Raw genomic sequence first — 13,211 nt, forward strand, 5'->3', positions numbered from 1 at the left:
GCCCGCCACAATCACGCGCACGTCTCATTATCCTTGCTTTTAGAGGTAGGGGAGTTCCGATTGCGTGGGCGGCATTGCGTGTTGTGTACCGTCGTCTTTGGGTTGCCCGCCCGTGGTTCTTAGTATTAGAGATTTTTTTTCTCCTAGTAAATCTGCGTGTTGTAATGACGCATGCACTCCAAGTCTCGGCTTATGTGCGTGTACAAAGATGCTTCAGGTATGGAGCCAGAGGGCCGGGCCGACACAGCAGCTGAAGCCTGCAAAAGAAACCTGCGCACGGCCCATATACAGCGGAAGACCAACAAATCAACTGACGCGGTTCTGTGATCATCCAAAGCTCTGAACTTGTAGGTTTCAGCAGCTGCTCACTCTGGATCTGAGCACAAAAGAAGTACTCGTAATCGTAGTTTTCACATTTGCATGATTGCTCGCACTAGTTTTATCATAGCCCATATCACCAGTAGAATTCTTTTTTCTGATGATGGCATTTGCTGCACTCATGATGGCAAGAAATTCAGTGTAGCGTTTGCAGTCCGGTTTGCACTTTGCAGTAGCACAAGAAATGGTGACTGTCAACACAAGAAATCTGAGATATAATAATCAAGCAAGTATGTTCACTGATTTGACCTAGTATGTTCACTGATTTGACCTGCAACCTTATTAGTTGGACCATACAGCAGGCGTTACAAAGTGGGGAATTCGGGATCAAACGCTCACAGTCACAGCAGTCGAGCCATCGCGCAGCCGGCGAAGCTGTAACGCCTTGATTTGTGCCTGATCAACCTGAGCGTCCCTCTGCTGCCGCGCACAACCTCCACGCCGGTGAGCACCAGCCTTCGTGTGCCAGGTCGAACATCCTGGCGACGCAAAACTTGCCACCGCCGAGAGGCAGTAGGAACGGCATCAGCGGGACCCACCGCGGCGGCATCGGCGGCGCGAGCTCCACCTCGTCCCACGCTTTCTGCAGCACCGGTGGCCCCGTCGTGCCAAGGTCGCAGGCAGCCAACTGCTTGCCCTCCTCGGACGTGAAGCCGAACCAGAGGCCGAGCTCGGGGGCGTACTCGACGCGGCCGCAGAACGGCAGCGCCCAGTCGCCGGCCTCCCTCCACAGGCCGCTTGCCGTGTCGAAGGAGAAGGTGCCGCCCCCTTTGGTGGAGATCCATATCTGGGAGTCTCCGACCACCGTGTAGGCACCGATGGCATAGGTGTCCCTCTCGTAACTCCCCACCTTCTGGCACTCGTAGTCATCGTAGCAGTAAGGAGGCGGCGGGAGGGAGCGCCAGAACCACTTCTCGTCGGAGCTGGCGATGTCGCTCGGGCCCCGGTGGATGAGGGCCTCGAAGGGACGGTCTTCCTCCGTCCCGGGGTTCTCCTCGAGGATGTAGAGGCCGTCCCCGACGGCGAGGGAGACCGAAGCCTCCTTGGGTGCGTGAGGCGCGGGCATCACGCGGAGGCCGCGGGAGGCGCCGTCGTAGAGGAGAGTGTTCCCGTCGGTGTCCATGGAGATGATGCCGTTGCTGCTGCTGCCAAGGGAGAAGCAATGAAGGTTACCCGGCTGGAGGGGTCCGTAGAAGGATATGGCGGCGCGATGCAGCCGGGCGTCCTCCACGCTATTTGCGGCCTTGCTATCTTGAGCTGCTGCCAACGCCTGCTGTGTCGTTGGGTAAAGCTATTTGCTGAATATTATGCAGAAATCAGTGGCCCATTTCTTGAGAAGGCACATATGGTTGATGAGAAAGTTGATGAGAACAATCCATGGGCAGATTGGGGGCAGCATCAAAGTGCACAGCGAATAAGTACAACAAATGAGTTAGACAAGTACTTAGAAGAAGAAACAGTGTCAGTAGGAGTTGATCTTGATATCTTGCAGTATTGGAAGATGCACTCAGGCACTTATCCAACACTTGCACAAATGGCACGTGATATTCTAGCAGTGCCTGCATCAACAGTGGCCTCAGAATCTGCATTTTCTTCTGCAAAAAGAACTGTGAGTGATTACAGAAGTAGGTTGAAAAGTGAAACAATTGAAGCTCTTATTTGCCTTCAAGACTGGTTGAGATCAGAAGATAGTACACATGATCATATAGCCGGAAACATAGCTGGAGATGAGCTTGATTGCATCTAATGCATATTGTTGTAAGTATTACTAACTGAGATTCTTGCAGTTCTATTCTTTAAAAGTTCTATTCTTCTTTGCATCACTAGTCCCTTTTGTAGAAAGAAATAATCATGGCATTGTCCTCCTTGTTTAGTTTCTAGATTGAAGAGAATATAAATTTTAGAAACATGGCATCTACACTGTAAGTATTATTAACTGGTAGGGATTCTTGCAGTTTTGTTCATCTTTGTTAGTGTGTCAGTAGCTGTGCAGTCTAAAACTCTGAAACCAATGAAATAGTAGATGTTCAATTGGTTAATTGGTTCAGTTCATGGTTACCTTTAACAGTATGGTTCAGTTCAGGATTTCAGTTCTTGTTTCAGGATGGATTGTGTAAGGTTGCAGGGTGAGAACATGTGTGCTCTGCCATTTTTAGTTGGGTTCATGGTTTCACCGCTTGTTTTACAGCTCGGCACATACAGTGGCACTTGATTAATTAGTTTGTTCAACGGTGTCCCACTCCATTTTTTTTCTCATGCTAGCATGAGAAGCTGAGCATTGGGTTCCATTCATATTAGTAGCAGGTTCCTTTCTCTGAAGCTGCCAATTAGTTAGCATGTGAGGAGAAAACTAGGAAAATCTTTACCTGCATATTTTGGTGGCCTATATCTTTTACTCGCATGTCTAACTGCCTGATCCCACTATTAAGCACAACCACCTTTTCCTTCAATTCACTAATGATGTGTTCTTTTTTGAGAATGCAGGTAGATGTTTCTGGGCTCTACCTGCGATGATTTTGGATTCTTTCTTGCACTATTACATCACAGAAAGGCAAAAGCTTGTTCGTGTTTTTCGTGCTGCTCCAAGATGATGACATCCTAGTGACAAGATTGATAGTAGCAGTGAACTGCCTACTCTGTTTTAACCTGGCTATGATTTTCTGTTGCTTTTGATATTTTAGTAGTTTTTTAGACTGCAATCGAAGAAGCTACAACAGCAGGATTAATAGTAACAGTTAATCTTTTCAGACACCGATGTCATCACCAGATCCTGGAGTATAGTTATTATACATATTTGAATTTAATGTATGGTGTACATATAGTTGTTATAGTCTTGTTGTACATATAGTTGCAAAATCTCAAAACCCAAAGCTTGCGTGAGGCCACTCTGGTGCCACTTAGGGCAGTCCCAACCCAGACTCTATCATAGTGTCTAAGCCTCTTATTTATTGTGTTTTGCTGATATGGCAGTATATTTATGGAAGAGAGAGGGAGAGAAATTAAGACTCCAAGTCTTATTTAGACTCCAAGTCTTCACGCAAATCAAGAATAAATGTGAGAGAGACAAGTGGGCCATATAAACTAAAGTAACACACTTTGCATTGGGAAATATAGTTTTTTGTGATGGAGTCTTTAAGGCTTAGACTCTATGAGTGGAGTCTGTATTGAGACTGTCCTTATACGTACGCAAGCTTTGAATGGCCTGCCGGCTAGTGGTGCTAAATGGGCTGCCGCAAAGCCCGCAAAGATGATGTGGATTTTATAGCCCGCTTTGCAAAACCCACAAAGCTATTGTGGGGCGGGCTGTCCGCAGCCGCCCCACTTGCATTTCGAGATGCCATGCAGAGTGGAAGCAGGGTACTGACTGATAAACCTCTCAACAATCAGATTCACGAACCGGTGGCTCGTCTCGATCTGCTTGCCTGGCCCCCTCCCTGAGAGGGAGGGAGGGAGGGAGGAAGAATCTAGATTATTGGTTTACTGATATCGATATTCTGTCAATGAAGAGAACAAATGATTAATTCGCGTACCTGCGGGATAATTCGCCGGTGGACGCGACGGTAGCGGCGGCTCTCCCGTGGCACAAGGAAGCTCGCGGGCACGGCACACGGGCGCAACCGGAGGGCGCGAGAGACGACGACCCGCGCCCGGAGCCTGCTCGCGTGTGACCAAGGTGGAAGAAGGCAACCCAACCCTACCCTGGCGAAGTAGCCACCAGATGCGCCCCTGCAGAGAGGCGGGCCAGGTCGACGGACACTGCGCGCGCGCCGCGACGGCGCGGAGGCGAGGCGATCACCTGTGGTGGGGTGGAGCGGAGGAGCGATTGGGGTGGGTTGGTGAGGTGGCGAGAGCGGCAGCGGTTTTTTTTATTTTTATATTTTATATTTTTGTTTTTTACAAAAATATATTTTAGATTGGGAAATTTACAGAAATATACCCCGGCCGCCCCGCTGTTGGGCGGCCGGGACCTGGCCGCCCGGCAGCGGGGCGGCAGGGGCATTTCTGAAAAAAAATTCGCGGAGAAAATTGCGCGCAGGTCCCTGGGGGCCGGTCGCCCGGCAGCGGGGCGGCCGGCCCCCCAGGCCGTCCGGCTGCAGGGCGACCGGCTCTCCCACCCTTATATAAGGGTTGGTTGAGCCCCCCACCCCTCATTTGCATCCCTAAAATTCCAAAAACAAAAAAAAGGGATGGAGGGAGAGAGGCGAAGCCCTGCCGGATTTTCGAGCCGGCGACTGCAGGTAACCAAAATTCTTCTACGCTTTACAAATAGATTATGTTGTAATTATTTTTGTTGAAACAGTAGATTAGCAATCAATTTAATATCATGATTGTGTGTCCAGATATATCGAGCAAACTTCGTTTTCAAGTTCATTATGCTGACTACTATATTTCTCATGATGCGTATGGAGTACATCTATCAGCTTTTGAACGAAGAGAGTGCGGAATAGATAAACCCTTAGAGAGGAGTTTTGGTTCCATACGCAAATGGCTTCACGAGATATTCAATGTGAATCCAAAGACTCATTTCTTAACCGTTCAGACTGTGACAAATTGGGGAACTGAAGGGGATTTCTGGGAGTTGATGCTTATAGCATATACCGAAGAATGGCGGACTTACATGCAAGCAACTCTTGACCGCGGGTGGCCTCTTGCAATGCTAATTCAGATTCACCAGAAGGCAGCCCATTTCGGTGAAGGGTCAACAAGTATATCATCTCATATGAACCAAGCAGTGGAACAAGAAAATGAAGATCAGAACATGCATGTCATAGAACCTGAGCCGCAAGGTATAGCTAATCAGGTAGGAGAAAAAGAAGATCAGAACGTGCATGTCATTCAACCTGAGCCGCAAGGTTTAGCTGATGAGGGGGAGCGGATACCTGGAATAGTGGAAGTTGTACAGTATTGCGAATCTACTGTTTCAACAAAAATAATTACAACATAATCTATTTGTAAAGCATAGAAGAATTTAGTTACCTGGAGTCGCCGGCTCGAAAATCCGGTAGAGCTTCGCCTCTCTCCCTCCCTCCCTCTTTTTTCTTGGTTTCTGGAATTTTAGTGATGCAAATGAGGGGTGGGGGACCAGCCAACCCTTATATAAGGGTGGGAGAGCCGGTCGCCCTGCAACTGGGCGGCCAGGGCCGGGCGGCCTGGGGGCCGGCCACCCCGCTGCCGGGTGACCGGCCCCCAGGGACCTGCGCGCAATTTTCTCCGCGAAATTTTTTTCAGAAATGCCCCTGCCGCCCCGCTGCCGGGCGGCCAGGTCCTGACCGCCCGGCAGCAGGGCGGCCGGGTATATTCCTGTAAATTTCCAAATCGAAAATATATTTTTGTAAAAAACGAAAATAAAAAATAAAAAAACCGCGAGAGCGGCAGCAAGGGTTCGGGCGTTTCCGCAAAGCGAGAGAGATGGGCCGGGCCGAAGCGGCAGCTGAAGCCGGCCATTTATACAGCCGAAAAGATTGATAAAATCCTACTGGTACACGTACACCGCTTGATTCCAATTTCAGATGCACGGGCATAAGGTAGATACGTAGATTTGAGCTCCATATCACTGCAGCTTAAGCCCACAACGATGAGCTCATTCAGTAGACATGGCCGGAGCTGATGGGTACGTGCTCGGTGCTCGCGACTCACGAGCCCACGACTGTTGGGTCACGTACTTGTCGTGATCGGCTGGTCAACGGCTGGTCAAAAAGTTGGTTAATTTTGGCTGTTTTAATAGTATTCTGTGAAGAAAAAAATAGATCAGAACAAGCAAGCCGAACACGGTGAGTAAATTTGTTTTCTTGCCCCTGACGCACACGGAGCGAACCCGTTTCCGCCCAGGGGATGTACCACTAACAAAACTAACTTCCCGCGGAGGTAGAATCAACAAAGATAAAAAGAAAAATCTTACCATAGTTTATCAGTATTGCTACAATTTATAGTAGTATAATTTTTACTTCAATTAATATGTACGGATCATCCTACTACCTAAGAGCATCTTCGAAGAGTGCCCAAAAAATAGAAGCCCAAAAACATAGTTTTGGGACTTTGCCAAAAAAAATACTGGGAGGAGAAAAAGCCACTTCACCCAAGGGTGCCCAAAATATTTGTTCCAAAAAAATATAAATGTTGCCACATCATCAGATCATATGGTCCAGTACTTGATATTTTTCCTATACTATAAAAGTTAAAATATTTGAAACATTTTCTCACGAAGATTAGACCCACCTTACCTCTCACAAAGACTCCACTCGTCAGCCCGGAAGGTTTGACGAAAGGGTGTGGAGTCCATTTTTTGATCCAATGAAAATGTTTACGGCCAAAAGCTAAAACTTTTTTCACCAAGCATTTTTGTGTACCCACCCTCATATCCACTTATTACTTACCATATTGAACTCAGACCAAATGGATGGACGGTGATTGTCTTTCCATATATGCATGGAACAAAAAGGCAATGCACTAATTGTTGTCTTTCCATCCGAACCGTGTGCATATCTTTCCAATGTGCTAGACCGTGATTGGCTTTCTATATATACTGAATTTTCCAAATCGCTGTCATCGCCGTCGCTAGCTTTCCATTTGCACAATTCCAATTTGCTCGATGGCATCATACCGAGCGCCCCTGGCAATTCTCCGCCAGCCCAGTAGGTCCACACCAACACCATGAGGACGGCGTGCTGCCCCCTGAGGGCGAGAACCCCACGAGCAGCATCCCGCGGTGATGACGACCAGCAGCTCCTCGATGCAACGGTGAGGACAACCTGCTGCTCCCTAATGGCGAGGATCCCATCGAGCAGCACGGCGTGGTGACGACGGCCTGCAGATCCTCGGCGGCACGGTGAGGACAGCCTCTTCTGTCCCCAGACGACGAGGATCACGGCGAGGACGGTCTCCTTCCCGTGTCAATGAGGATGCCCATGAGCAGCGCGGCGTGGTGAGGATGGCCTGCGGGTCCCGATGTCCTCCTGCCGATCGTGCCCCTTTGATCGCCTCTGGTCGATTGTCGGCTGTCGAGCGCCACTGGCTGATTTCTCCGGCCGAGCGCCCCTGTCCGAGTGCTTCCACCAGAGCATCTCCGGCCAAGCACCCCTGTCTCTGATCTCCTTTTGTCCGTCGTGCCCGGTTCCGATCCATCACCCCCGGCCGATCACCTCCGTGAAGCACAGAACGGGCAGCACTCTCTGGCTCCGTGAAGGTACAAAGACACTTGGAACTCTGGTCTATTAGATACTTGGTTTGGTTTTAAATTTACATATGTAGGTATCAATTCATCATCTCGTGGGAACAGAAGATTAAATGGATGGTTCTACCCCACTTGGAGATATGATGAACACAAGCAACGTAGTAATAAACGACCAGGAAGATATGATTCTAATATTGAAAACTGTAAACATGGTAGACTTCTTCTTAGCTCACGTCAATCGATTGAGGTTTATACGTATGATTTAGGGCAATCGATGGAGGTTCGATGTGTATTGGATCCCAATTGGATGCTTGACTGGTTCGACGTGGGCATCGTTAACAAAATTAATGTTGAGCTTTGCAAACTTACGGAGGTTATATTACTTTCATTCAGGATACATGTAAGTTATATTATTTTGATTTAGGATACTAAGGAATCCTGAATTGAAATCCTTTCTCATCCATATTAGGCTTAGTGTACTTCTTACGGAAGCCCCACTTGTGTCTTGTAGATCCAGAGATTTGACGAACGGCAGGGGAGATTGGTTTCATCCGACAAATCATGACCACAAATGACCAAAAGCTAAAAATTTTTGCACCAAAACCTTCTAAGTACCCACCTAGTGTACCCATCGCTTGGAACACCTGATGCACACAATTAAGTGAGAAAATTGATCCCCGCATATTTCTTTCCTTGTGCACAAATAGTAAATAGAGTAGTATAAATGGAGCCGTATATAACCCTATAAATTATTTAAGGGGCTAATCGTAGGTGCCATGGTTGGCGCAGGAAGCCTTTCCAAAAGCATATTGTCTCCCTGCCTTTCATCACTGCACCTATAAAGCCATGCACCTCTAGGGGCATTGTTATTGCTACCGCACCAAGAAGCTGCTATCATCTGATTTCTTCTTCCAAGACAGGACCTCTCCGCCAATCACAAGGGGACTAAAGCTGCGCCAAGCACCTGATGCCACAAAAGCAACATGATGTTGCATCCAACGCCAAGGTCTGCCTCGCTCCTGCCCATGTTGCTATATTTGTTGTGATAGCAGTTTTATGCTATTGGTTAGGCATGAGGTGTTGTTCATTAGGGTATTGAAATGATGTCTTAGGTCCCTAGCATCCCCCATCATCCGTGTTTCCCTGGTTGTCGACGCCGTTCTCCCTACCCCTCCTGATCTCGCAGTTTAATGTTTTCCAAATCGGCATCCTTCAATCTCCCCGATTCCTCTCTACTTGATTCCTTTTTTCCTTCCCCTATATTTTTGGAAATAAATATTTGATTCTTTTCCTTCCATTGTATTTATGGAATTGAATATTACCTAATGCATGGATCTGATTGCCTCGAAATAAACTAATGTCAACTCCCATTGGTAACAAACCAGGCTAGGCATTCCTTCCTATTAGTGTTGGCTCATCAATTTATTGACTAACTAATCTATACTATAAGGATCCTAAATAATTGAAAGTCATCTTCACTTCAAAAATTCTCCCATACCCCTCACAGCCGGGTTCACTTGTCAGGCCGGTGATTGCAAAAGTTTTGTGATGTTGATGAAAACCACCATTTCTAAAATGGTTCTGCTTTTTAGCTCTACTTTTTTCACCAAACTTTTTCTTACCCGCCCACCTATACCCAAAATGCTTTCCTTCTTTAGCTCCGAACCCCTCCTAAATTACCGTTTCCTATCATCAGCAGGCGACGGTGGTGCTCGTTTCCATCTTTTCTGCTGGTTTCTCTGATCCCTCCTCTGACTGTGCTGCTCCTTTCCATCTTTACTGCTCCTTTCCATTTTTCCATCCAATCATCCTCGCAGGCTCGCAGACTGCTTCGCCGCCGACATCGAGCGCACGCTGCACCCCAGCGGCGTCGCCGTGCTCCACGTCCACCATCGAACTGCTCGATGTCCAGGGCCTCGGCGGCGTCGCTGTGCTCCACGTCGTAGGGTCAAGTACTCTGCCATCGATGTGCTCGACGTCCAGGGCCTCGTCGGCCTCGTCCACAGACTGTAGCCAGCACGATCTGCTAATCAAGTCTGCATTTGCTTCCCTTCCTGCCATAGCGGCGCCCCCAACCTGACGCTAATCTCCATGTCTTAGGCCTCGGCCATCGGCGGCGCCGGCGCGGTTCCTGACCGGCTCGGCACCACGGCGGCACACAGCGGTCGGCGCCTGTATACCCGGCTCGTCCGCCGGTGCGAAAGTGTGTTTGCGGCAGCGGCATTGCACATCCGTGGCTTCGCGGACTGGTCGAGGACGTGCTGCTAGCAATCGCCCTGTTCATGGGTTGGGTTTTCCGGTTTGTGGTTTGTTGCCGGACCACCCCAATAGAAATATGTTGGTCTGGGCTGGGTTGGCTCTGCACGGGTTGATGGTGGGTTAAATACTACATTGGGTTGGGTTGGTTTCACGGGTTTCACAGGCTGAAATTCAATCCTCTCGCGGCATGCTCTGCTGGTCCTCCTGTTAGGCTGTTCATTGCTTCTATAATTCATTTGGCAATTAAAAAGGAAGTGTTTGATACGCATGGCTAATATCACCTGAAAACTTGGAACAAGCTGCAAATGTAAAACTGATTGAGAATGAGCACAAATATCATCCAGATTCCTTAAGCTATCGCCACTGTATTTTATACTGTTAAACTGAATGGAAAGCTCTCTGCATACATGAATGGAAAGCTCTCTGCATACATCCAGAATGAGCACAGAATAAAGTATGACATTGATATGATTCATTCTTGAGGATAGTAAACAAGTATGGTCTATCCAAATAAAGTTTGGTTCTCTCTGCAAAAGACATGAGCATCGTCCTGCCTGAAAAGTAAACATCAAAAAATAGTTAGTATGGACAGAACAAAATCATTAAATATAACTGAAAGTCCTTACCTGCTGGAATCTCCGAACACGTGTCAAACCTGTAAGTGCACCACTAAGCTTGTTTCTGAAGAACTCCAAAAACAGCCATGTGAAGAGGCAACTCTGTAGAGCATTTAAAAAGAGAAGAAAGGCAGCCATTACACACAAGATTTTGTCAAAAAGGATCCCCTAAAAATCAAGATAATAAAAAAAGGATGAATAGAATAGAATCAAGCTTAATTGCGCATGTGTTGCCATCTGGTGTTAGCATCAGTGACAGACTGACAGTACAGGCTTCTTTGGATCCAATCTAGCTTTGATCCGAGTTTGCTTAGGGAAAAGTTTAGTATGAGTTTATTCGATTAGCATGACAAAAATATTTGTGCTCAAATATCAGTCCAGTAAGATATCCAAAAATCATTAGCATGACACCAACCAAATGAAAAGCAGCACAGGCTGTATTGCAGTACATCAAATCAAAATAGCTTTTGCAATATCGATGAACTCGCTGAACAAGTTAACACAAATGGATTGGTGAATGTTCGTCAATGAAGAGGAAAAAAATCTCACAGCAATTTCACAAGTGGGTGTTCATCCAAGCAAGCCATTAACACAAGACGGATGGAAGGCAAACCTACACAAGACGGATGGAAGGCAAACCTTGTCAGTGGAGAGCGACCCATCGCCGCCGAGCTCGATGGGGAGATCTAGTGTCGAGTCTGCATCCATATGGAAGCCAGCCATGGAGGCAACAGCATCCCTCAGTTCCCATGCTGCCTCAGCAGCGAGCGCAGCCTCCACCTCGAGACCTCGAGCGAGGCCGTCGCGCTCACGCGGCATCTTCGTCTCGGCTGCCGGGCGTCGCAGCTGTCCGCTGCAGCTGCCCCGCAGATGCCGTCCGCCGCAGCCGCCGCCGCCGCCGTCCGCCGCAGCCCCTGTCCGCGCCGTCCGACCCAGCCGCTGCAGCAGCCGTCGGCCACCGTCCGCCGCAGCCCCCTGTCCGCGGCCGTCCGACGCAGCCGCTGCAGCAGCCGTCGGCCGCCGTCCGCAGCAGCCGTCGGCCGTCGCAACCTTCTTTTTTCCCCTTAGATCTATTTGCTTGGCTCAGTAGGTTTTCACACGGTTTTCACGGTTTCACACCGCAAACCAAGCAGAGCACGGCTTCCCTCGTGGGTTCACATGGTCCGGTTCCAACCCGTGCTGGGGACCGACCGAGACGTCGGGACCATCGGGGTCCGGTGCGGGCTGGTACCCGGGTTTTCCGAACCGCCGAACAGGGCGAGCTAGCAAGGTAAAAAAGCAGTAACCAAGAAGCCAGCAAGCCAACTACCCAAATCCAGATTCGTAGAAGCTAAGGTATATCTTTTTTCCTAAGCTCTCGTGGTTACAGCTCCAGATGCATTTGTACTTTATGATTCAGTTATGATGATATATGTAAGAGTGCATTGATCATTTTCTGAATGTGACCTTCAAAAAAAAATGTTGTTTGAATGTGGCATTTGTTTATATATGTATACGAGAGTGCTACTATTAAATTGGCACGGAGATATTGTAGAGCTTTGTTGCACATGTCTAGAAAGTACAAACCCAAAGTCCTTAGCACGTGGGCGATTCATGGTTAATGAGATACTGCAATCATACATCTGAATGAGTATAGAATATCTTGGAGTTTACATATGTCAATATTAATTGAGTCTATGTGCTCTCTATTAATTCAGTTTCCGCATGCGTCCTCAGACACGCGGAGGCGCCCCGCTCCAGGAAAGTGCGTCGTGGGTCGTGGCCTCCCCTCACACGCTCTCTCAGACTCTCCTTCGGCCTCCCGCACGCTCTGCGTCCGCGCGCGCCTCGGCCAGGAGGTGGCCTTGCTGCACTAGGTCGTCGGCATCGACCTCGCCCGGGTGTTGCCGCTCATCTTCCTGCCTCGTGTTAACAAGATGGATCGATCAACTCTCCTTGCCAATGTTAATAACCAGACGAAAACACGAAAACGAGGCCGATCCAGTACTTATTATTTTACTTTCATTTCAACGTAGGTGAAGAAAAGATTAATCCTACTGAACAAGCTCATCAGAAGAGGCGTCAGAAATATGCCAGTTTACCCGAGGAGGAAAAGGAAAGGAGGCGTGCAATGGCGAGAGAGAATTATAAACGTCGGAGAGGTAAAACATATATAAAATTTAGACTCTGACATTTAGAATTATAATCGTGTAAAATTAGATACATAATTTATGAAAATGGATGCAGAGCATGAACGTTGCTTGGCCCCAACGCCTACTTCCGTTGTCATAACAACTGAAGAAACACTTGCTCAAAATTATAATCATCCTGGACATAGTTTGCCATGTGGTAATACTATTTTTAAGGCCTGAATATATCTAGTAGCTTATTCTTCTATATTACTCAGAGTATATATATTTTTTCAGTGATACCGGCTTCTGTTCAAGATGAAAATATGATGTCCAGTATCAATTTTAGTGATACTAATGATATTTGTATTGCCTCCGAAGATGGTGACGCGTGGCTCCATAGAAATGATAATTTCATGAGGAAAAGTACATATGACCCTGGTTTGTAGTAATACGTCTTTCATAATCCATTAGTGTAGTTATCTTAATTGCTATATCTTAATAGTGTTGGTTTCACAATCATGATTGACTAATCATCGAAATAGCAATCAACAGATGAACCAACTGATTGTCTAATTCTCACCATTAATAATGGTATTTTTTATATTTCAAATAATACATTTTGTTTATTTTTAACCACTATACTAAAATCTCATTGCTTAATTTCACCATATAATT

General features: G+C 47.5%; 2 protein-coding genes across 3 annotated transcripts; both read right to left on the reverse strand.

Moving 5' to 3' along the window:
- Positions 1-527: 527 nt before the first annotated feature.
- LOC120709603 lies at positions 528-1,586 on the reverse strand. Its single transcript, XM_039995283.1, has one exon. It carries the CDS (start codon positions 1,499-1,501, stop codon positions 779-781), a length of 723 nt encoding a protein of 240 aa, XP_039851217.1. The 5' UTR covers positions 1,502-1,586; the 3' UTR covers positions 528-778.
- An 8,539-nt stretch (positions 1,587-10,125) lies between these two features.
- LOC120709604 lies at positions 10,126-11,609 on the reverse strand. Of its 2 annotated transcripts, XM_039995284.1 has the most exons (3): positions 11,065-11,609; positions 10,435-10,527; positions 10,126-10,358 (listed from the first exon to the last, which is right to left on the reverse strand). In XM_039995284.1, exons 1-3 carry the CDS (start codon positions 11,242-11,244, stop codon positions 10,311-10,313), a joined length of 321 nt encoding a protein of 106 aa, XP_039851218.1. In that variant the 5' UTR covers positions 11,245-11,609; the 3' UTR covers positions 10,126-10,310. The 2 variants fall into 2 exon arrangements, 1 of the variants encoding a protein (XP_039851218.1); XR_005689766.1 differs by lacking the exon at positions 11,065-11,609 and having other exon boundaries at positions 10,126-10,362; positions 10,435-11,038.
- Between the last annotated feature and the right edge of the window lie 1,602 nt (positions 11,610-13,211).

This window comes from Panicum virgatum, chromosome 5K (assembly GCF_016808335.1).
Source record: "Panicum virgatum strain AP13 chromosome 5K, P.virgatum_v5, whole genome shotgun sequence".
Classification (NCBI taxonomy): Eukaryota; Viridiplantae; Streptophyta; class Magnoliopsida; order Poales; family Poaceae; genus Panicum; species Panicum virgatum.